General features: G+C 35.9%; 1 protein-coding gene across 1 annotated transcript in view; it reads left to right on the top strand.

Moving 5' to 3' along the window:
* Positions 1–2,803: 2,803 nt before the first annotated feature.
* LOC110095675 (protein OPAQUE1) overlaps positions 2,804–25,208 on the top strand; it is a gene marked incomplete in the record, with an annotated part of 123,054 nt that continues 100,649 nt past the window's right edge. The window contains 8 exon segments of the mRNA XM_028700385.1: positions 2,804–3,195; positions 3,290–3,433; positions 9,979–10,124; positions 10,209–10,365; positions 10,478–10,536; positions 15,826–15,982; positions 17,759–17,908; positions 18,022–18,158. Coding sequence (XP_028556218.1) covers positions 3,076–3,195; positions 3,290–3,433; positions 9,979–10,124; positions 10,209–10,365; positions 10,478–10,536; positions 15,826–15,982; positions 17,759–17,908; positions 18,022–18,158 — 1,070 coding nt within the window.

Genomic DNA, 25,208 nt, shown 5'->3' on the forward strand with positions numbered 1-25,208 from the left:
TAGGCCCCCCCTATAAAAACTTTCTGGCTCCGCCACTGCATTCATATTACAAATTTTGTTATGCTCATTGTAAGTACCTAAACTCTATTTTTTTGTTTTCGATGATTATGAGTTTGATATATTTTCTCCTATTGAATTTAGTGAAAATACAATATCTCATATTTTAGTGTACTTTCACTACATGCCTTTTGATATGTGAGATATACCATTAGTATAAACATTTTAATTGATTTATATTGAGCTTTCAATAGGTGGTTTGGCTTATATGTCATTTTATATAAAATGAGTATGAAAATATTGACTGTAAAATGATCATGTGCTGTTGTACTGAATATGGATATGAAATACACAACATACATGTATATGATTATCATTCATTTGACATAACATATATTTCAGAGCATAATACTTGCATATGAATAAGATGCTTGTTGTATTGTACAGAGCAAATTATTCAATTGATATAGAAATAATGTGACATTTGTATGTAAGCAAGGAAGATTAATTGCTAATATTATAATTAATATGAGTTAGAACTTTAAAATATTAATACCCTGTACCAAGTGTGCCGATGGATTTTTCTTTAATTAAAGAGGTTTGTGGTGTAATGTTGGATGTTAATATTTAATTAATTAATTGATTATACTGATGAGTAAAGCGTGACAACTCTTAATGATTTATTAAAAGTCGCATGTAAACTGATTTAAGATTTATGAGTAATGATCGTAAGATAAATATTAATGACCAACTAGTTAATAGTTGCAGTTAATGATGATAAGATAAAGTCTTTTGACCAACTAGTTGATAGTTGGGTTAAAAATATTAAAAATATCACAGTAAAACTGAATGTTTTGCCTTGTCAAATTTCATATTAACATGGATACATTATAGCATACATGATATAATGAAAATATAGATGACATACGATTGATGACATATGAGATAGATAAGCATGATGATAGAGTTTATTGATGATTAATGGTAAGTAAAACTGTTAGTTGATGATATAAATAATACTTGAGATCGATAGATTGATTGGTGACAGGATTTACATGATGACATGTAGGTAGAATGAGAAGGCATTGATATGAGCATATGTAGTGATATATAACAATGATATGATTGACATGTATATGATAAGGTTGTATATGAAGTAGATGGTGCATTGACTGCTAAATATCCATACAATTATATGTTTGTTGTTTTCTGGTTGATGCATTGACATAAGTTCTAGACATTTGTTACTTATTAGGCTACATGCTCATTATATGTTTTTTTATATGTTTTCAAACAAAGGTATGGATTATGTAGATTGAGGTTGGTCTGGGCTGAAAGCTGGATTTTCTTTCTACATCTATCGATTTTTTTTCTTTTGCAGTCATGATGTATTTATTCATAATGATGTTTTGATTTATTATATATTGTGGCTATTGTAAATATATGTTATTTTGGGCTTAAAATAAATATAAGTATTTAATGAATAGTAATGCATTTATGCTATCATCTTTTTAAATAAATTTTCTGCCGATATGTGAAATATTTAGAACGATACAAATTTTTGATATTAGATATTAAGGCGTTACACTTTATTCCTTGCAAAAAGAGACAATTTGGTGACAACTAGTATTTAGAAAATTTTTAACATTATTATCAAGAGTGTGTGCATATATCAAATGTCCATTTAATTAGAGTTTTTAAAGCATATAATGAAGGAAAAAAAAATTCTTTCAAATGCACACCATTGTAATAAAAGCCAAATTATTTTTTCAAATTCAATTAAGGAAATTTTGGGAAAGCTCTTGAATAAGGCACAATTTTTTATTTTATATTTAATTAATCAATGTGAACTACATGATAAGCACCTATATAAAGTTTGATGGGACGAATATTCAGTGCAAACATGCATTAATTATAGCTTAAGATTGGAGTGTGTTACTAAAAAGAAAATTTGGGCTTTGTCCGTATATTAATCCACTAAAAAGAAAAACCTTTTACAACCAAGGATTACAAAAGATCCCAACATACAAAAAGGGACTGCTCATTCAAGCACAAAAAGAAGCTCGAATCAGATCAAGCACTAATAATAAGCAAAAGAACAACATAACAAATGACGCAAAAAGAAAAGCTCCTTAGAATAGGAACACATGGGCTCAGATATAAGAATTAATCGATCGAAATACCCCTTGGTTGCCCGAAGACCATCCTAAGGGGGCCTGCTTAGGAGCTTCATCATTGACCAGGTGTTGCAATTTCGGCACAGCAGGCACAAAGGAATTTCCCCATCCTCAAAGAAACCACCAGCGTATACAATAGAATCGGAACTGGGCCTGGTCATATACCATTTATCAAGATATACATGCAGGAAAATAGAAGGGACGCCCCAGCAAAAACAGCAACTAGATGTAGGAGTAAAATCTATCATTCCACTTACTAATCTTATGGTTAACAACATTTTTGATGCAAAGAGTAGTAGTGGTACTGCTGTTGAAAATATTAGCAAATCTTCTCGAATTTCTCTCTTTCCAGATATAGTAAATGCTACAACAAGAGATAATAGAATATAGCTTTTTTGTATGCTGAAAAGTATCAGGATCATTCATGATCCATTCCAGTAACTGCAAGATGCTAGGTCTGAGAAGCAGCTGCCTAGCAGCTGGCCCGAGAGAGGGCCATATCAATTCGGTCTGCAGAATGTAAAATACAAAAGAAGTGGCATCATGGTTATTTTGTCCAAAACGTTGATCTTTTTTCTTTTAGTTTTTATACCCGCGGAAACGTATTGGAAACGCAATCCGTGGATTACGATGCGAGAAACGCGTGGGCCATCGTCTTTGTCGCCGTTGTTTAAACGAGAATCGCTGTCGCCTTGTGGAGATCGGGGAGTCCGTTAGAGTTCCAAACACGAGTCTGCATGAACAGTTGGCCCAGTCGAGATTTGCGGGGTTTTGTTTATTTATTACTTTACTTGGGCGGGAAATAGCACGGCTCGTCTTCTTTCTAGGGTTTGTTCCTTCTCTGCCGTGTCGCTTTCGATTTTAGAGTACAACGGCGAGCTTACCGGCGGTGGTCTGCAAGATGAGCTTCGGGAGGGGCGCCAAGGTGTGGGCGGAGGAGAAGGAATTGGGGTGGATAGAGGCCGAGGTCGTCGAGGTCAGAGATAAGTCGTTCGTTGTAGAAACACCTCAGAGAAAGAAGGTAGAGTGGTTTTTGACTCATTTTCCACTGTTTTGAAAATTTTTCGTTGGTCGTCCATTGCGGAGTGAGAGTTTTGTTTTATTTGATTTCATAGGTGTCAGTTTCGGTGGAGAAATTATTGCCGCGGGATCCGGATGCGGAGCACGGAGGTGTGGATGACATGACTAAGCTGACCTATCTCAACGAGCCTGGGGTTCTTTATAATTTGGCTAGGCGATATGGGCTTAACGAGATATATGTAATTCTTGTTTGAAAACTTCAGCTTTTATTTGAATATATATATATTTCATGCTTGAATTTGAATTACCCTCTAACTGTTCGCATTGGCTCGGCATGGTGACTAGTAGAGCTTTGCGTCGACCGGAATGGCTTTAGTTCGATTAAAAGTGACGCTACCACTTGTTCTGTTATCGTTTCTGCTACTTGCAAACAATTTTTAAATGTACCATTATTGCAAAGTTGGAGTATAGATCTTGTTACTCTTTTTATTCGATTGAAAACTTCATGAGGACAAAATTTTAATCATGCGATGCAGTAGAAAGCTGCGCTAAATAGTTATTCCCGTATTTGACTAAATTTGATAAATTGATGGGTTTTGAAATAGCAAGCAGTTGTTTGTAGGGATACTCTTTAAAATCCATTCTGAATTTATGCTATATTAGCTTGCTGGAACTCATTTCATTTAATTCCATATGCAAAAATATGAGACTAAAAAGTCATTCTTATTTGATATTAATGGCCGAATAATAAGAATTAAATACATCAAACCTAACTATGTGGGTTGAATAGGGAGTCGTTCTAGTTGTCTTCTAGTTTGCCTTATAACCATAAAGACACACAACTCTTTCACTTTCCACATCAACTGGAATATCCTGTTATTTCTTGTTTAGTAGAGTTTTTTTTCCTGCTTGAGTGGATTACTATTTTTAATTGAGTGAAGATGAGGGTAAAAAATTAGAAATGCCAAGATAGTTGTCAAAATGTAATTTGTCTTTTTCTAATGCAGTAATGGGTAAAAGATCACCTCAAGGCATGAAAAAGGCATCTATTCATTTGCAAGCCATTAATCCATTAATGTAATCATCTAGCATGTTTGCATGAGGTTCCTTCTATTATAGGGTCTTCAGAATGGTTGATGCATGAATCCTTAAATTGCATTGCATAGTTATTTCATTGCTTGAACAACCACCGAACAACATTGCTTGAAGTTGTATAAGTTTTGAACAAAAAATTATTGTGTTAACATATGTTTGTTTGTATAATATTGATTCAAACATAAACATGGCTTGAGCCTATTAATTATTGTTCTAGGCTATTTATATTTTTTTGTTATTGACCATGAGAAAAAATAGCTTTATCAAGTTATAAAGCTCAAGTTATATGGCGGAAATAAAGAGATGAAGGTAACCATGATAACCACTTCAATTTTGTATTAAGGCAAGCCTCTCATTGACTTATTCTACCTCCTCAATTAGTTGGTTTTTTCAATGTTATAGGCGAGTGATAAAACCATATCATCACCTAATATTGATTTAGTTATGCCGTCAATTTTAGAATGTTTTTCACTTATTCAACTTTGAAGTAATAGAATGTGAATTTTTTAATATTAAGCTAAACTAAAGTAGAAGGATTCCTAGTAGACATGTCAATATTGGACCCGACCCGAACTCGACCCGAAAATTTCGGGTTTGGGTTGACCCGAACCCGAAATCCTGAAAATCGACCCGTTTGAATAACCGATCCGGAACCGGGAATAAACCGAAATGACACGGAATGCACACAAACCCTTGCCCAGAATGACCTTGCCCGCTTCCCGGCTGCCCCGTCTGCCTGGACGCGTCACATCGCGTTGCGTCCCTAGGCCAAGTCGCACCGCGTCTCGAGGCAGTCGCGTCCTACGTTAGTTGCCGCCTCGCCGGCGTCCGCGGCAGTTCCGCGCCGCGTCCGGCGTCCGCATCCGGCAGTTTCGCGCTGCATTCGTGTCGGCTTTCGGCAATTCCACGTCGCCGGCGTCCCGAGGCCATGTCGCGTCCGCGGCGTTTGCGGGTCGGGTCGGGTTGACCCGAACCCGAAGCGGGTCTGGTCCAGGTTCAGAAAATCGACATGTTTGCAAAATCGGGTCGGGTCGACCCAAACCCACAGGGTCGGGTTGACCCGAACCCGAATAGTGCCGGGTCAGTTTCGAGTTCGACCCGTAACCCTAAATTGACACCCCTAATTCCTAGTCTCAGAAGCTCACTCTGATTTTACCACTATAGTATGATATTGTAATTAATATCTTATTGAATAATCTAATATTTCGATAGATGGTTTATGAGACTTGTTGAATATTGAAATATAGGCTAGAAAGGAAATGCCCTAATTGGGGGTAATACAAGGAGTGTTTGGAAGCTAAACTAGGCTATTGAAGATTGCATGGTCTCTTTAGGAAGAAATGCAATAACATTAAATGGTGTATTGGCAGACACTTGGAGATTGGCTGTTGGTATGACATGCAAACATGCATTCTATAAAACTACCAGAAATCGAACATCTTATATACTTTAAATTATAGGAGGTAAACCTGTAATAGCTGACAAACTTCGCACCATAGCATCAAAAGAAAATTTGGGCTAACATTCAACTTTCACGCCATAATAACAAGGAAAATTTGGAAACTGAAACTGATAGAATTTTTGCATGGAATTGCCTTTAATTTATTATAATTATAGGTGGAAATGTATCATTCTTATTGTTATTTAGATTTCTAAATGGTCATTACTATGTATGTTTACATATATCTGTATTATAAAGAATATTTCTTTTTCTGTCATTTCCTTTTGATACGGTATTAGAAATATTGACTGTAGAGGAGCTTAAAATAATATGCTTCTTTTGATAATATGATAGGAACATGATGGGGATCAAGAAGTCCAACAGAGAAGGCCCCAATCAAATGCACGTCTGCCATTAACTTTTGAATAATCTCAAGATTAGGATGTTCCTAAAAAAACTTGCCAGAAATAGAGAAGGAAAATGAAATCATTAGCTTTAAAGAAAATGAGAGTTGGTTTCTAGTGCAGTGTGGCAGCTCGATGTCCATTGAAATCCTGAAGCCTTCCCTCCAACAATTTCAATAAAGATCGATGAGTACATAAAACAAAAGTAATAGCGACCTATGGAAATGGAAGATGTGAGAAGGAATAACATGTGAATTACTAACAACATGAGTCAAATGTTCTTCAGCTCTCAATACTGGATCCTTAGGAAAGATCATCAAAGTTGTGGGAGCTTTCAAAGATCTAAAACTATTGAAGGAATGGATTGCGAGCGACGAATCCCCTAGGGCCATTTAATATGTTTAGGTGAAGCCCCAATACTCGAAGAAAACACCATTAACATGAATGGTAGGAGAGAATGTCGATTCCATTGGGTGTCATTGTGAAAGAGAAAAGCACAAGGAATTACTAAGAAGACCATTGCCTAATTATACAGAAGGAATGCTTGAGTGAGAGCAAGTGCGAGTGTAGAGAGGACTCATTATCGTGTGGTCAGGTGTCAGCAGCTCGGAGAGTGCAAGCTGGGGCATTTGTTGGTCTAGGTTCAGAAAGCCATTATTACTTGAGCTTATTGGCTGATAATCTTTTGTCAATTTCAAAATGAATCAATGATTTACATATCACAATTTCAGCATAATTGTAAAGGTTAAGCGATGGAATGTATCATAAGCAGATTAGAGAAACACTTTGAGTCTGTGATAGTAATTTTTTGAAGATTGTGATGTGGAGGTGCATTGTGTAAAAAAATGACATGTAAATACACCAGCAAAGCACCTTTAGATATTGCAAGCATATCCGAGCTGAGCTATGCTGTTAGTGTTTTTAACTTAATTCAATACAATCCGCCAGGGATAAGAAATTCCATGCGGTTGTCTTATAGCCAAATTTTACATGCTCTATAGACTTGGGAAACATTTTGAATGAGAGTTTATCTTGCAGAAGTTGCAGTTAACATGCTAGAAGGATGAGAATGAGATGCTTGTAAATCAACATCCTTTTAAAAGTAGTTTGTAGGATAAAGGGTTAAACAACAGCAGGGGGGAAAAGCATTTTTTCCCACTTCAACATAATTAGAAATCAGTGCATCAAATGATATAACTTTGCTGGAGTTTGTTTATGCACATTGAATTGTCAAAATCTCAGTTATCCATTGGCATTTGATCCCACGGTCAAGATGAGAATCCGTGGGAGGCTCACCTGGATCACGCCAATATTCTTCTATATTTGGGTAGCTGAATTAGGAACGATTGTATTGAGGCAATTATGTATCAATTAGAAGTTATTTATTTCTTTATTAAGACATCTTGTATAGATCTATAAATAGGGATAATTTTGTATAATAATTAGAAGGTATTTTTACCTTCTCAAATTCTATGAATTGTAACATAGTATCAGAGCCAAAAGAATTGAAGAGGAGGCCTTCATAGCCGCTAAAAAGAACGATCTTCGGAGGAGGAGAGTAGAACAGCCACAAACAAGCCAAATAGGCGGAGCCCATGTGCAGTTCTTCCGTCCCAGGCAAAGCGAAGCAGGGAGAGAAAGGGAGGAGTCAGGCTTCTCCTCCTGGACGCCGTTTGTCTCGTCCGTCCCAGGCAGAGCGGAAGAGAGGGAGGCGGAAAAGCGAGAGCCAAATAGGCGACCCGTGAAGCAATGAAGCCCTGCTGACAGAAGCTCGAAGCGTTGCTGAGGACGGATGCCGCAGACGAAGCTCCCCTGCCAACGGAAGCTTCCCGATCCAAACGTCGTAACTTCCGATCCGACAGAAAGGGACAGTCGTCAACGGAGAGTAGTCGAACAGCCACGAAGGAGTCGAAGAAGCGACGCTGGACCCAGAAGCCCGAAGTCTGAAGCCGAATGAATCCAGACGAAGCTCGAAGCCGGAGTCATCGAAAGATGAGAAGGAAGGAGCCAAAACCTTACTAGACGAAGCTAGGCAAGGCGGAGCCCTCGCCGATGCCGAAATACCAACGCTCGAACAGGCAAGGCGGAGCCCTCGCCGACACCGACCTCACGCCGACGCTACCGTCAAGCTGACGCCAGAAGACCAACGGGACGAAGAATTGAGCGACTCGCCTGTAGCATCCCGTGCCCTAGCTGCTGCTTTGCTAAACGAAAAGAAGTCTGGGCTTAGTCATTTAAGCCTTAAAGGGCTCGTACCCGAGCCTCTTAAGGCTCGGCTCATTAAACCCAGAGGAAACCAATTCTTTTTGTTTTGACTAGGTTTTCAGCCTTTATTGCTGATATTACCTAATCAGGAATCCTTTATTGCTGACATGATAAAATCAGCCTTTATTGCTGATCAAACAGCCTTTATTGCTAATATATCACAATACGGCCTTCATTGCCGTTGGAGTCGTGCGGTCCAAACAGCTAGTTTCCTCTGTCTTGCACCAGCGGCCTTCATTGCCGTAGGACATCGAACGAGAGTCGAGTAAGTCCAAACCGCTCGTGCCCTCTGTTTTGTGGTTGTGGCCTTCATTTCTAGAATTTGGAGAAATATTACTCCTTCTACCGGCCTTTATTGCCGGAATTATGAAAAACATGGGTTCCTATCATCGGCCGTCATTGCCATAATGTCGAGGAATACTAGTTTCCACCACCGGCCTTCATTGCCGGAATTTTGAGGATGTTCCCATCACCGGCCTTCATTGCTGGAATTCCGAGGAATACAAGTTCCCACAACTGGCCTTAATTGTCAGAATTTTGAGGATAATTTTCCATCATCGGTCTTTATTGCTGGCTTTCTCTTGTGGTTGATATCCTATCTATAACCAATGCAGCTCTACCTCTGAGCGAGTAATTGCAAGCTGGTCTCCAGCTTGAGGGGGTGTCAAAATCTCAGTCATCCATTGGCATTTGATCCCACGGTCAAGATGAGAATCCGTGGGAGGCTCACCTGGATCACACCAATATTCTTCTATATTTGGGTAGCTGAATTAGGAAGGATTATATTGAGGCAATTATGTATCAATTAGAAGTTGTTTATTTCTTTATTAAGACATCTTGTATAGATCTATAAATAGGGATAATTTTGTATAATAATTAGAAGGTATTTTTACCTTATCAAATTCCATGAATTGTAACCTGAATTATTAAGTGCTTTAAAATGTTTGGCTAGAAGGTTAAGCCTTAAGCCTACAAATAGTTTGAATCAGTTAAATAACAGAGCTTTTATAAATAATGTGAAATTTGAAGTGCTGCTTGTATGAAAAGTAATTGGCAATGTTACTTTTGGAATAGAATGATGAGGTAATCAGAAGTTTTACATTATGTTCTGGTCTTTTGCCCGTTGAGTCAAATAAAGAATAGAAAACATTTAGCTAGATATTCACTCCTTGATTAACCTTGTGGTTTGAATCACAGTGATGTAGGACAGTTTCCAAGTATTATGCGAAAAACCTGCCTTAGGCAATCTCTAATATTGGCCATTCTCTTCCCTACCATCCATTGTGTATGCTTGCATCATTCATTTTAAACCCCTTTTCTTATAAATTTTTTTGGTCGTTTTCCGACTCTTTTAAACCACTTCTAATTTCATTTAAAAACTTGCACCGTGTTACAATAGCATATCCATGGCGTTGTTTCCGGCATGTCTATTGCAGAACAGTGGGCTAGAGTCTCTATCTTCTTTGCATTTGTGAATTTCCTTAGGCTGAAAAGCAACAAAGTAGTTCTGGTCTCTTCCATTGATGTTCTAGCTTGCTTGCTTTTACAGTGATTACTTGACGTTTATCATTTCTTATAGACATATACAGGAAGCATATTGATAGCTGTAAATCCATTCAAGAAGCTTCCTCATTTATACAATGAACATATGATGGAACAATATAAAGGTATTCAGTTTGGCGAACTGAGCCCTCATGTTTTTGCTGTGGCTGATGCGTCATACAGGTATGTAAGGTTGCATGAAGTTTTTGAGCCTCTGTTTTTTTTTATGACCCTGCTTGCTATTATTAGCTGTTTCCCTTGCTTTAGAGCAATGATGTGTGAAGGTAGAAGCCAGTCTATTTTGGTTAGTGGAGAAAGTGGTGCTGGGAAGACGGAGACAACAAAACTGATCATGCAATATTTAACATATGTTGGTGGTCGGGCAGTTTTTGATAACCGTTCGGTGGAGCAACAAGTCCTTGAAGTATGTTATTCTACCATCTCTAAAATATGATGTACAATGATACATTGCCACTATTTTTTATGATGTGACCGGGCTCTTTAAATAGTGTTTGTGACTTTTTTGGGCGTTGCAGTCAAATCCACTTTTGGAAGCATTTGGCAATGCAAGGACAATTCGAAATGATAACTCAAGGTGATTTAAGTGCCTTCTTTTATTTTAATTTGTATAACTTTTTTGCTTTACATAATTTGCTCATTTGCTATTTGATTTTTTTTGTTCATTTTAGTATAGTGTATCTATCAAGTTTAAGAATTTAAATTCATGAGATTTTCATGATTATAGTCATATGGATTTCTGGACTTAGTGCGTCACATGAAAACAACTAAATTATGGAAACTGGCTACAATCTAAGGTTTTTGATTTCCATCAGTGAAATTATCATATTTGTGGAATTATAAATATGTTGTATAAGTGGGTTTATTAGCTTTACAAACTCAATAATATATTTAAGTGAGTGGTTATTATTCTTATTTATTTTATTAGGTGCAATGTATTTTTTTGATATAATTTTCTCCTTGTATAAATAATAGCTGAAGAGGCTTCGACCATAGAAGAAGAAATTAGAAGATGAATTGATTTCTTCTTTCTTCACATTTTATTCCATTTTCTCCGAATTCCACAGGAATCTCAATAAATCCGAGAATATTTCCCTTTAAAATTTTAGTTGACTTCTTTGTCTGTTTTCGTACTCACAATTGAGATAAATTTGATCTAAGAGTTCTAAAATGTGTCTATTGGTTACTCAAATATCAAAAAGGGATATAAGTATTATCACTTAAGTATCCCAGAATTTTTTTATTTCCAAGAAGATAAATCCTTTTCTTCGAGAGGGAGGATATTGCAAAGGAAGAAAAGGAATCTTATTTCTTGAAAATATGCTTACTATTAATTATAAATCTTCTAAAAAGACTTGTGAACCCATTGATGAAAAAATCTCAAAAATTATTCATGAATCCACTTCTTTAATTTTTCTTAATTTCATTCCTAAAACTACCACATAAATTATTATCAAAATTGCCTCAGAAAACATCCTATTGGAAAAAATATAATTGGATTGATTTTCCGCTACATCAATCTTTGTCTACTCAACATGTAAAACTCTAATTTCATGGCTTGAGCTGATCGAAGGTCCAACCTAGGCATTAAATCCACTTCCCTTTCTATTTTTTGATAATTCTGTTCAGGTTGCAAAAGGTATTAACTTGGATTTTCCTATTAATGTAACCAAAAAGAGCATAATTGCACTCAAAATCTTATCTTTTGCTTTCTTTCCTTTCATAGATTATCCACTTAACGCAAAAATTTTATTGGTTACATTAACTTCATTAACATTCCTCAAAATCTGCAAGAGGCACATATGGGTCAGAATTGAGAATAAGTCATGGGAGAGGAAATGAAGGCACTAAAGTGAATTATACTTGGATAGTTGTTGAATTAATTAAATGAAGAAGGCCTGTGGGATGTAAATGGTTGTACACCTTAAAATAGAAAGTTGGTAGCAAAATGATGCATCCAAACATATGGGGGCGATTATCAAAAAGCTTTGTGCTAGTGGAAAAGATGAATACTATATGATTTATTTTGTCTCTTTCATTTTCAATCTGAATGTACTACAATTTTATATAAAATTATAAATGGGTGTACACCTTAAAATATAAATCCTGTTGCAAAATGATGCATCCAAAGTCCAAACATATGGGGGCGATTATCAAAAAGTTTTGTGCAAGTGGCAAAGATGAATACTAGATGATTTCTTTTGTCTCTTTCATTTTCAATCGGAATATACTACAATTTTATATAAAAAAAGCCTTCTTATTTGGAGTGTTAGCATAAGAGGTATTTATGGAACCTCCTCCTTAATTTGATAGCTTATTGGCTCTAAAATATGCAGGTTAAAGAAATCAGTCTCTTATAGTATGGTTTGAGAGATTCAAATAAAAATGTCGATAATGGGCTACAATTAAAGTCAAGGAAGAATTTATTGCCCTATTAGGATATATGAATGGAATTGTCATAAAAGAAGTGATATAACTTAAATAAAACATCTCAAACACGTCTTTCCAAAAAAAAATATTGATTAATAAATTTTAGTGACTCAAGTATTTGTTGGAGATTGAAGCAGCATATTCCAAAAAAAAAAGCATATTTATTTTTGAACATAAATCTTTGTTGTATCCCTTTGGCATAACGTTCGTTGGATTGCTTATTGAACCCAATTTACGGTTGAATGAAGAGCATAATGACAATGCTTTAGATTGAGGATGGCACCAAATATTTTGTTTGGGAGATATATTTACTTATGCCGTACAAAGTAGAATGTTGTATATGCTGTTGATATAGTAAGTCAATTTATGGATGATCTAAAAAAGAAACATCTACAAGCTATTTATTAAGTCCCTTTATTATTTGAAGGCCACACCTAGAAAATGAATTTTGTTAAGAAAAAATAAAAAGAATTTAGCAGCCTATATAGATGCCTACTGTGTTTGGCTAATCAAGGATTGAAGGTCAATGATTGGTTTTGCGCCTTTTTCTGGAGTCATTTATTATATGGAGAAGTAAGAAGCATATTGTTGAATATTTGAAAGTCAAAGCTATAAAATTTATTTTAGGAAAGTATTTTTCAAGAATAAAATGAGAGATCAATTGTGATCTTCTCCTATGATTCTATTTTTATTTTAGGAAAATAATTTTAGGAATAGAAGGAGAGATCAATTATGACATTCTCCTATGATTCTTTTTCCTAATTTTAGAAAAAAATTATTCTCTTATGATTCTATTTCCTAAAATTCAAGAGAGAATTAAGCTTGTTAATTATTTCTTTTATTAGGCATTCTTTTAGCATATATATATATATATATATATAGTACACTTTTGAACAAGAAGAATAATCAAATAAAAAATTCTTCATGGTATCAGAGCCTGTTCTCTTAACCTTAATTCCTTCAGGCCGCCTTTCTAGGAGCTTCTATCCAAGCCTTCTTTCTTATTCATATTTCCAACGACCTTATGCTTTTTTCGCCCTCATCTTCTTCTCCGCAATATAGAGTAGCCTCATCACAAACATCCGACATCATGACAACAGAATCAGGAAGAAGTTCATAAATTTTAAACCTTGGTGGTAGTGATTCTTCTCATATTTTTCATTACAAGACAAATTAAATGGCTATATTTATTTGCAATGGTCACAATCAGTGTTGTTCTTCATTTGTGGTAAGGGAAATGATTAGTATCTCACGGTAGCAGCAATCATGCCAGAAACTATAGATCCAGGTTTCAGAAAGTGGAAGATTGAAAATAGTATGATTGTGTTGTGGCTTATCAATTCCATAAATAATGACATTGGTGAAAATTTCTTGTTGTTTGGGACTGCAAAATAAATATGGGATGTAGCTAAAGAGACTTACTCCAGCTCTAAAAATACTTAAGAGTTGTTTCATGTTGAATCAATACTCATGACTTCCGCCAAGGAGAGCAATCTGTTACTCAGTAGTACAATACACTCACACGATATTGGCAACAACTTGATTTATTCAAAACTCACTCATGGACATGTCTAGAAGGTGTAGTAATGTCCAAACATATTATGGAACAAAAAAGGCTGTTCAAGTTTGTCTTAGGACTTAATAGAGAGTTGGATGATGTTTGAGGTCTGATCATGATCACTAAAACTCTACCAAATTTTAGGGAGGCTTTCTTAGAGATTAGGCATGAAGAAAGTGCAAAGAAAGTGAGGATGGGATCTAAGGAACAACCCGCATCAAAATTGGATGCATTTTCCCTTGTTGTCCGATCATCTAAGTATCTAACAATATTGGTTGAGATTGTCAGAAATGGGAAATGCCTTGGTGTGATTATTGTAAGAATCCATGTCATTACAAGGAGATTTGTTGGAAGCTCCATGATTTGAAATGAAAGCCGCAATTTGATAGAAACAACAAAGCACACATGGCTTCCAACTTTGAGAGTGCTCTTGTTCATGAGCCTAGCACGCTTAACAAAGAGCAGATGGATTTAATGCATAAATTGTCTAGTCAAATTGACAGTGGTAACATTACTGGGACATGTTTGGTTATTCAAATAGATTCACATACTGTTTTCACTAGTAACAAAGGAGACATGAGATCATGGATAGCTAACATTGGTGCTTCTGATCATATGATAGGAGATGCCGCCCTTTTATAAAATTAGAAGCTAGGTAGTGGTCACTCGTCTGTCTCTATTGTTGATGCTTCAAATTTTTAAATTCTTGGAACATTTTCCATCCATCTTACTAAAGAATTGTATCTTAACTCTGCCCCCAATCTTCCAAACTTGGATTTTAATATTTTGTCTATTAGCAAATTGTCCTGTGACCTTAAATGTGTTATTAAATTTTATCCAATTTTTTGTGTTTTCTCTGGACTTGAACTTGGGGAAGATTATTGACAGTATTGAATTGTGCTATGAGATTTTTCTCCTCTCATGTGACTAATCATCTAACCAAATTTCTGGAGCAAGTTGCATCCAATCTCAAAGTCTCTTAGAATCTTTCAATTATGCTTGCAATCTCAATATCAATAAAGATAGTGAAATTATATTGTTACACTATCGTCTTGGTTGTCATAGCTTTGTGTATCTTGCAAAATTATTTCTCAAATTATTAAAATATTTATCAGATTGTAAACCACACTCAAACTGTATATCATCAAATTTTAAACAAAACTTCAATTGCATTTTCTTTGATCCATAGTGATGTGTGGGCTCCCTCAACGATAAAAGATGTTTCGGGCACTTGATGCTTTGTCGGTGATGATTATATAAGGGTAACTTGAGTTCTCCTTATGAAAGAAAAGTTTGAGGTTGGACAATTTTCAAACCTTCAATCTTATGGTTTAAAATCAATAAAGATAATGAATTGAAGGGGCAAAACAAAGGGGGAGAACCGGGCAGGCAGAGGAACCTTCAATCTTATGGTTTTGGCCTCTTCGGTTCCTCTGCCTGCCCGGTTCTCCCCCTCTATTTTGCCCCTTCGATTCCTCTGCCTGCCCGGTTCCTTCCCCCTTGTTTTGGCCTCTTCCGTTCCTCCCCCCTGCCTACATTAGTTATGTAAGCAAATTAAGTGTGGTTACTTTTTCTAGATCGTTTCATGTGTAAAGTACCTTGTTTTTAGTACAAACAATTAATACATGACAGTCTTTTTGTCTTATTTATGATGATCCCAATCATTCCAGTAAAATTGTACCTTCAATGTGCTTGAGATAGATCTACTCATCTAAATTCAGTTTGCTTGGTTATTTGCAATTTACATCTTGATGCTTGATGATAATCTTCTGCTGATTCTCTTGTACTGATGGAGTGAACAATTTCTTTGTGTGCATTTATTGTTTCACAGAATTGCGGATGAGTGTAAATTCTAATACTTGTTTCTCTTGTCCGAAGTCGTTTTGGAAAATTTGTAGAAATCCAGTTTGACGCAAATGGTAGGATATCTGGTGCAGCAATTAGAACTTACCTATTGGAGAGATCTCGTGTTGTTCAAATTAGCGATCATGAAAGGAACTACCACTGTTTTTACCAGCTCTGTGCGTCAGGAAAGGTGGATGTTAATATTTATGAAATTTCATGAGTCCTTCATACTTTCTTTTCGTTTTTTGTTTTCATTCAACCCTTGGAGCTCTCTGGAATGATATTTGATTTTAATCTTCCACTGTGCTGGTAGTTGATTTTTGAAGTTTTATTAGTTTCTACAAGTTTGTTGTATACATTTCAATTGCAACTTAGCTTTGTTTTTACTATCTGAAATTTTAATAAAATGTATTTGGCATAATTTTTTAGCTTTGCATGATTATATTCTTCTGATATTTTACAAATAACCTTTTAAAAAAACATGTTCTCTTGACTTTCAGTGCGTTTATTTGGATGTTTCTATTATATTGTATAAGTAGGTTCCCTTAGTAATGTTGGATGATATAATTTTTAACATTAGAGAATAATTTCTGTCCCTTCGCGTCATTTATTTTTCACCTTGTTTTTTACATTGGATAATATTTCATTTTTTCACAGGTAAATCATTTTCTTGCTTTTATTAGTTTTAGCACTAATGCTCTAACGCTATGTGCTTCTCTTCTTCTTGTTGTTTTCTCCTTTTCTTCCACTAGTCTCTCTCTCTCTCTCTCTCTCTCTATATATATATATATATAATTACACACATTAAACTACTGTACATGGAACCATGAGTCCACACTATAAGGCTGTCGCATGACACAATTTAAATTTTGAATCCAAATATATCTAATGCTATCTATTATATCAAACATATTATTACTTACATATTTGAGTATAACACATGATATGCTTTTAATTCTGAAGTTTTGAATTTGAATTTCAAGATATTTGATCAATATACTACTATGAAATCCTTACTTTTAAATTTGAATATTGCATAAGATGTAATTTAAATTTTGAAATGACTATCACATTTTGCATGCCATATATATTTGAATATAACTTGCTATATTCTCTCTTAAATTATATATATTATATATGGTATTAATTTTAATTATGTTATCTTTGTAACTTAAATTTATTTGCCCCATCTTTTTTTCCTACAATACAACTTACAATTTAATGTAATCTGCGTTATTTTTATCATCCCTTGCAACAAAAGGGTACAATCTCAAGTTTTCAGGATACATGCTTCAAATTTGAGAACTAGTGGCTGCTTATAAGCGATTTATATATAGCTAACATCAGGGGAATTGAAGTATATATATAAGTAAAGTCTATATGAGTATGTGTGTATATGGATAGTTTGCAGTCTTTTTATATGAATAGAGATATTTTTCAAATAATTTTATTATCATATTTCTCAATTATACAATCTCCACTTAGCAAATTAAGATTATTGATCATAATCTTAAGTCAAAAAGTTACTATGATGCAAAAATTTCATGATGATTTGATCATGCTTCAAGCATGCAAAAGTAAACATTATAATGAACGATCTTGATAACAAGATAAACGATTAATTATATTTGAAAATGTTTGACTTGTATAACATGACATCAAGAATAATTTCAATGGATTTGTTTTAAAAAATTTTAAAATTATTTTTAATGAGGGGACGTTACAAGTTGGTCTATTATTTATCACGTTTGATTAACAGTCAAATTATCTTTGTTGTGATCAAATTAGATCATCAATGTTTTTTATGCTGTAGATCTATCAATGACCTTATTCTTTGCATTTGAGTTAGTCACATGGTAAACTAATTGTTTGAAGAATGAATTTTCCCACTTAAAGAATAGTAATCTTTCTCTCTATTAAATCTCTCATGCATATATGTATATTTCATTATTTTTTCTTTCTATAGGATGCAGAGAAGTTCAAAGTTGGTCATCCAAGCAGCTTTCACTACTTGAATCAAAGTAAAACGTATGAGTTAGATGGGATTAGCAATGCACACGAGTATTTAAAGACAAGAAGAGCGATGGATATAGTTGGCATAAGTCTTGATGATCAGGTGAATCAATTCGATATTTGTTTATATTTTCTTCATGTCATAGCTCTTTATTGTAATTTTTTTCTCCCTCTAGATTAATTTGAATTCACAAATTGGTTTGCTTTATGTTAAAGGAAGCTGTTTTTCGTACAATAGCTGGGATTCTTCATCTTGGGAACATTGAGTTTTCTCCTGGAAATGAGCATGATTCTTCAGCAGTGAAAGACAAAGTTTCAAAATTTCACCTTCAGATGGCAGCTAAGCTATTCATGTGTGTGGTTTGAATATGATTTCTTGTAACGTCATGATTTGTGTTTTGAGATTTGTTTTTTTTTTCAATCTTTTGGTTCTCTCTGTTTTGCTTTATCACTTCAGTCTTTAGTTTGACAGCAAGTCAAATTATATAGTGTTATAAATATTAATTTTTCCCACTAAGTCAGTAATAAAACTTGTTCTTTTTTGTAGAGTACAATGCTACGCTGTGATGAGAATTTGAGGGATAGATTAAGGTTTATATATTGGAATGATAGATTGATTCTTTGTTATTATTATTATTGGATGGTTGATGTTGAGTTGGGCTTGCTTATGATGGATTCTGATAGTTCACAGGACTGTAGGAATTTAATGATCTAAACTGTTTGTTGTTCTTTCTGGCATAATTAGTGTCTTTTCAGATTGAGCTGGCATGGTTTCCTGTTTTCAAGGTCTGTTGAAATTTAAATGCACGTTGATTCAACAAAATGACCATAGCCAGTTTATTTTAACAGTTGATATGGCATTGCATTTAACTTGATTTGCTTGGACAAGACCTAATCCAATTTTTGGAACCTATGTCAAGGAGTATGTGGATCCATATCCCATAGACCCATGCCAAGGAAAGAAATCATGATCACCCATATTAAATTCTCATTATATTTAGAAATAGTATTGTTTTATAGCTGTATATATATATTTTTCCTTTTTTTTTTCTTTCTTCTTCTTTGAACAATCTGTATATTTCTTTATATCAAATGCTTTGAAAGAATGGGAAATATTGTCATATTCCCCACATGGTATTAGAGCATTAAATATTTTGTCTTCTTCATATATCCGGGCCTTCGCCACCAGTTGCACTTGCGTGAACAATATTGGTCTCATTGTCAATTTCTACTCTCGGCCTTCATTGCTGCTGATTATCCTTCATTGTTGATTCCTGCTTTCCAACTTTGTTATTGTTACTCACAATGTTTAAAATTGCGTATTCGGGTATTGAGGCGTTTTTTGTTCGTGAGGCGAGGCGTAAGCCTCAAGACGATTTGAGGCGTAAGCCGAAAAATAAAAAAATTGCGTAAACATAAAATAATAAATTTTGTATACTAATGAGTAAATAATATATAAATCATAAAAATGCTACTTACCACATCTTAGAAAAAAAAAGCACTGTCATCACTCATCAGTCATCACTAAGGGGGTCTTCATTTGAATCATCATTATGATGAACTGCTCTCTCCTCTTCCCTCTCCTATAGAGTCCAATATCTCCCAATCGGCTTCTTTTTCCTCATTATTAGTTATCTTCCTCTTCCCTAAATATTTTTAAACAATATCATAATGAATAATAGTGTAATACATTAATAAAAGTCTAAGAAAAGAAAATTATATTATTTATATACATTTTTTGATTTGTTCTTGAGTTGTGGGGGATATGGATGCTTTAAGACCATCAAAGAAATCAACATTTAAATCTTCATCTTGTAATTCGGACGACATCACTTCAACTTCATCATCTACAAACCACTCATCATCAGATGCCACATCATCTCTAAGCAAAGGATCTTTATCATCCATTAATCCTTTTTTCTTCAAATTTCTATCTCTGAGTCTCCTATTGTACATAATGTACACCGGTGAGTTCATCCTCAATGTCGACAAGCGATTTCTCCTCTTTGTATGTACTTGGTTGTAGGTACTCCAATTTCTGTCACAGCCAGATGAAGATCATGTCAAGCCCAAAACTTTCACAGCAAAATGCTATAATTCTGGAGTCCCATCACCAAATTGAATCCACCACTCAACTGGAGATCGTTTGACAATTGTATCTTTTGCTTGTTGTAATCCAAAAAAATCTTCTTTGTTCCTAAAAGGTATTAATTTCAAGTCAGCATTTGATCTTTCGATTGCATCACTTATTAGACGATCCATGCAATGATATAATCCCAACTTTATTTTAGGGTTTGTAGACTTGTTCTCTGCATATTGATACTGAGGGTTTAGGTAGTAGCCAGCGGCATGCAAGTGTCAGTGAAGCTGTAGTTCCCACCTATCATCAATAATTTTTCAAATTTCCCTAAAGCTTCCCTCACTGCCTCCTAAGTTGGAGGCAATCATCTCTTTGGCTTCATCCATGACATTGTAGATGAAACCTATTGTAAGCTTCTTCTCAGCATCCGCCATCCTTAAAACATGAATTAAAGGTCTAGTAGTTGTAATGACATATAAGACACTTTGCCAAAATCTGTCATTTAAAATAATCTTTCTAATCTCTTTTCCTTCAGCCTTCTTCGCCCAAGCACAACTCAACCACTGTGTAGATGTGAACATAGCCTCTAAAGGTTGCCTAGCATCCAACATGTTCTCTAAGGTCAAGTAAGCGGTGGCAAATCTTGTTGCGGCTGGCCTTAGAATTTCTTTCTTCGAAAATTTTCTCATAAGAGCTAGCACCCAAGAGTGGTTGTAAATAAACTTGATTATTTTTTTGGCTTTAGTGAGTGCATTTTTATGTTGAGGTAGCTCCCCAAGCTTCTCAAGAATCAGATCTATTCAATGTGTAGCACATGGAGTCAAGTACAAATGTTTCCTCTTCTCCATAAGTTTATTACTTGCAGCCTTATAAGAACTTGCATTATCTGTCACAATTTGTACAACCAAATGTTCTCCAACCTCATCAATAATGCTATCTAATAATCCAAATATGAACTCAGCATCTTTGACCTGGTTAGATGCTTCAATTGACCTTAAAAACACAATATCATATGGATTATTAATGAGGATGTTGATCAGACTTCTATGTTTGATATCAGACCACCCATCTGACATAATTGTTACTCATGTTTGGGCATAAGTCTTCTTAATTTCTTCGATGCTTTTATCGGTGCTTTCCAACTCCTTCAAAATCCATGTTCTTAAATCATACATGGTTGGAGGTTTGAACCCTCTCCCAAATGCTCCAACTGAACTAATCATGTTGTAATATGCAGATGATGTTGCAACATTAAATGGAATTATATTTTTGTAGAAGAACCTGCCTATATCCTTACACTCTTCTCCGCGCCTCCCTTGCATTTTATGGGGCCATCTTCTGTGTAATAGAAGGCCTATCCTCTGATGTGTCAACCATATAATGATCCATAGGCCCTCTAACACTCCTAGATGAAATGGGCTTCATAGAAGAAGATGAATCCCTAACGCTGCGCTCACTCTCGTAGTAAGATCTAATATCAACTCTATCCTCAAATTGCTTCTGTGCAAGATGTTTTGATGTGATAGACTTATTCATATATGATTTTATCTCATCCCTTACAGCATCATGAACTTTGGAGCATGGAGCAACATTCTTGTGAGAACCTGAAAGGTGTTACTTCATCCTAGCCACACCACCTTTCACAACTTTATCATAGTAATTGCATTTCAGATAGACATAGGTTTTATCACTGTCTCCTACATCCACCTGAGTGCTATGTTTCCATGCTGGATCTTTTGTATGACCTAATGCAGCTTTATCCTTATTTCTGACCATTTTGATTGAGCAAAAATAGGAAGTGAACGAGTTCTTACTAATCTTTTCTATGACCTGATGCAGGTCGGAGGAGACAGCAGCCTCGGACAGAAGCGGCCGCCGGTCGGACGGAGAAGACAACAACCCAACTCGCAGTAGGAGAAACCTCCAAGCGAAGAGAGCAGCTCTCGTTTAGGGTTTAGTATGCGTACTAGATGTGTTTAGTATTATATAATGTCGAGTCGTCGGTAAATTTTACTGGATGTGTACATGATATGCTTATTCAAGTAAAATCTAACTTTGGTGATAACTGGGCTCGAGCTATTTTAGTGCAACATCTACTCGTAGCATTATGGGAGTTTCTTTACTTCGTTTTCCTTCGATGATCCCTATGCCATCTATTTGTTGGTTATCACCAAAGTTAGATTTTACTTTCAGACCTTCATCACTTGTTATGCTACAATTTTGCCTTATTAAATCAATCTCTAAAGTTGTTGTCAATGTCTGCTCTAATTCAACTTTTCCTCATCAATGTCCTCTTGATGTCAACTAGGGGTGTCAATATTTGACACGACCCGATAACCCGACCTGAACTCGACACGAAAATTTCGGTTTCGGGTCAACCCGAACCTGAATTGGGTCAGGTTTGGGTTAGAGTTTTCGACATGTTTCAAAATCCGGGTCGGGTTTGGGTTGACCCGGAAACCCGAAAATAACCCGGATTGACCCGCTGACCAAGCTGCCCGCCGCGTGACCAAGCTGCCCCCTGCTGTGCTGCCCGGCTGACCCGCTGCCCGCTCGCGTGACGCGTCGCATCCCGCGTCGCGTAGCTTCTCCCACTCTCGTGAATGGCCAGCAGCTGGCCCCTTTGTCGCGACTCGCGTGATGTTGCCGGACACTGATGCCGCTTGACCGCCGATGCCTGTCACGTTTTGCTGCTGCCGAGCGCCAGCTGACGGATCGCCGTGGCCGCCGGATGCCGCTGCTGCGAATCTGCGCACGGGGTTGCCATGTCCTCGGGTCGGGTCGGGTTGACCCGAACCCATAGCGGGTCGGGTACGGGTCCGAAAAATCGTCCTGATTGTAAAAACGGGTCGGGTTCGGGTTGACCCGAATTGAGCCGGGTCATTTCTGGGTTGGACCCGAACCCGCCCGTGACCTGAAATTGACACCCCTAATGTCAACCTATATTTGTTATCAGCTTTTGTTGGAGTCCTTTAGAGATGCAAAACTCCTACCACAAGGGCTTTGATGTTTTCTAGTTCAACCTTTTTTTAATCTAAATAACATCTATTCTATAATAACATTCAAAATTTTTAGATTTCCTTCAAATCTTAAAATTGAATAAAATTACAAAGTTTTTTGGTAGACATATCTTAAATGCTCTTATTCTTCTTTCCATAGTTTTTTATTTTTCTTATGATTTTATTCTTCTTCACACCAAAAAGTACAAACAAAATTAGTTTGCAAATTAAAGAATGAAGCCAAGGTTTATTGATTTGAATTATGATATAATAATCATCACAAAAGCGCCATTAAGATTATTAGATGTGTGAAAATCAGGAGTTGATAGGGAAAAACTTGAATTTTATTATACACTATGATCCCTATTTATAGATCTATACAAGATGTTTAATAAGGAAACAAATAACTACAGAATAATGAAATATAACTCTTCTTAAGTCAACTGCACATCTATGGAAGGCGTTCAATGTGATTAAGGCGGGCTTCCCACGGGTCTCTCCTTGTAGCCGTGGGATTAACATTAGAATGAGAGGATGAGATTTAACACTCTCCTTCAAGCTGGGGAGTATAGATCTGTCATTCACAGCTTGACAATCATTCTGAGAAAGGCAGAGCTGTCCAGTCCTTTGGTGAGGATATCTGCGAGTTGATCTTTCGATGGTACATGATTAATACATATTAGACCATTGTCTAATTTCTCTTTAATAGAATGACGATCCACTTCTATGTGCTTGGTCCTGTAATGCTGGACTGGATTTATGCTCATTGTTGATTTGTTGTCACAGTGTAGCTTCATGGGATTGTCCCACTTGATCCTTAGGTTTTCTAGAATCATCTTGATCCATAGTAACTCACATATTCCCAAGGCCATAACTCTATATCCTACTTCTGCGTTGGACCTTGCCTCCACATTATGTTTCTTGCTTCTCCTTGTAACTAGATTCCCTCCATGAAATGTGCAGTATTCAGATGTAGATCTTCTATCTACTGGTGATCCTGCATAACCAGGATCAGTGTATGCTTCTAGGGTTATTCCGCGATCTCTTCTAAAGAGAATCCCTTTCCCTGAGTTTCCTTTAAGTTAGTGCAGTATCCAGTCTACCGCTTGCATATACGTCTGCTTTGGATTCTGCATAAACTAACTGACCATGCTTATAACAAATGCTATATATGGTATGGTATGGAAAAGGTAGATCAATTTCCCTACAAGTCTCTGGTAAACCCCTTTATAAGTTTATATACATCTAGATCTTCTTTAGCTTCCCTCAATTTAAGATTTGGTTCTACTAGTGTTGATGCTGTTTGACGAGCTAATTTACCTGTTTCCTTCAGAAGATGATTAATGTAAATTTGTTGTGAAATGAAGATTCCTTTGTTGGAGTGGGCTACTTCAATTTTGGGAATGAAGTTCTTTGATGTCAAATTCCTTGGTAAATTTTTTTTCTTAAACTAACTTTCTCCTCTTCGTTATATCCTGTCAAGATAATATCATCCACATACACTAATAATATTGTGACTCCCTCTGAGTCTGAGCGTTTAAATAATAATGTATGGTCCCCTTGACTCTGTCGTTACTCATTTAGAAGCTTAAATTTTGAGAATCTTCCAAACCAGGCCCTTAGTCGTTGTTTTAGCCCATATAGGGCTTCTTTCAAACTACACTCCTTGTCACCCTTAGATTTTTTGCTTAAATTCTGGTGGTATCTCCATAAATATCTCTTCCTCCAAGTACCCATGTAGGAATGCATTTTTTACATGGTAAATGCCATATGTTTGGGTATGCCCTTTCGCCACTAGTTTTGCTTTGTACCTTTCTCGTGTACCATCAACTTTGTACTTTATAAAGAACACCCATTTGCAGCCGACTAGTTTTTTTTCTTTTTGAAGGTTGATGATTTCCCACGTGTTGTCTTTTCTAGAGCATGCATTTCATCTTTCATGGCATTTTTTCAATTTTTCATCATATAAGGCCTCAGAAACATTATCAGGAATATGAATATTTTCTAGTGTAACCAGAAAATTTTTGTGCGAGGATGAAAAATTATGGAAGGACATAGAGTTGGTTATGGGGTACAATGGAGGTGACAAATTTGTATTTACCTTGATTTTAGGAGATGGTTCAGATTCTTGGATCTGCTTTGGAGCATAGTTTGGACTTTTACGACTGGAATATACATTCCCAAAACTACTGACAGCTTTGTCTTCAACTTCTCTGTTATTAGTTTCAAGAGGATTGATTTGAGGTGGTGGAGGAAGATTAAGAGGGACAAGCTCACTTTCCTAATCTTCCTCAATTTTAGCCTCCCCCTGAAGATGAGGTTTG

The sequence above is a fragment of the Dendrobium catenatum genome, unplaced genomic scaffold (genome assembly GCF_001605985.2).
Source record: "Dendrobium catenatum unplaced genomic scaffold, ASM160598v2 fragScaff_scaffold_1504, whole genome shotgun sequence".
Classification (NCBI taxonomy): Eukaryota; Viridiplantae; Streptophyta; class Magnoliopsida; order Asparagales; family Orchidaceae; genus Dendrobium; species Dendrobium catenatum.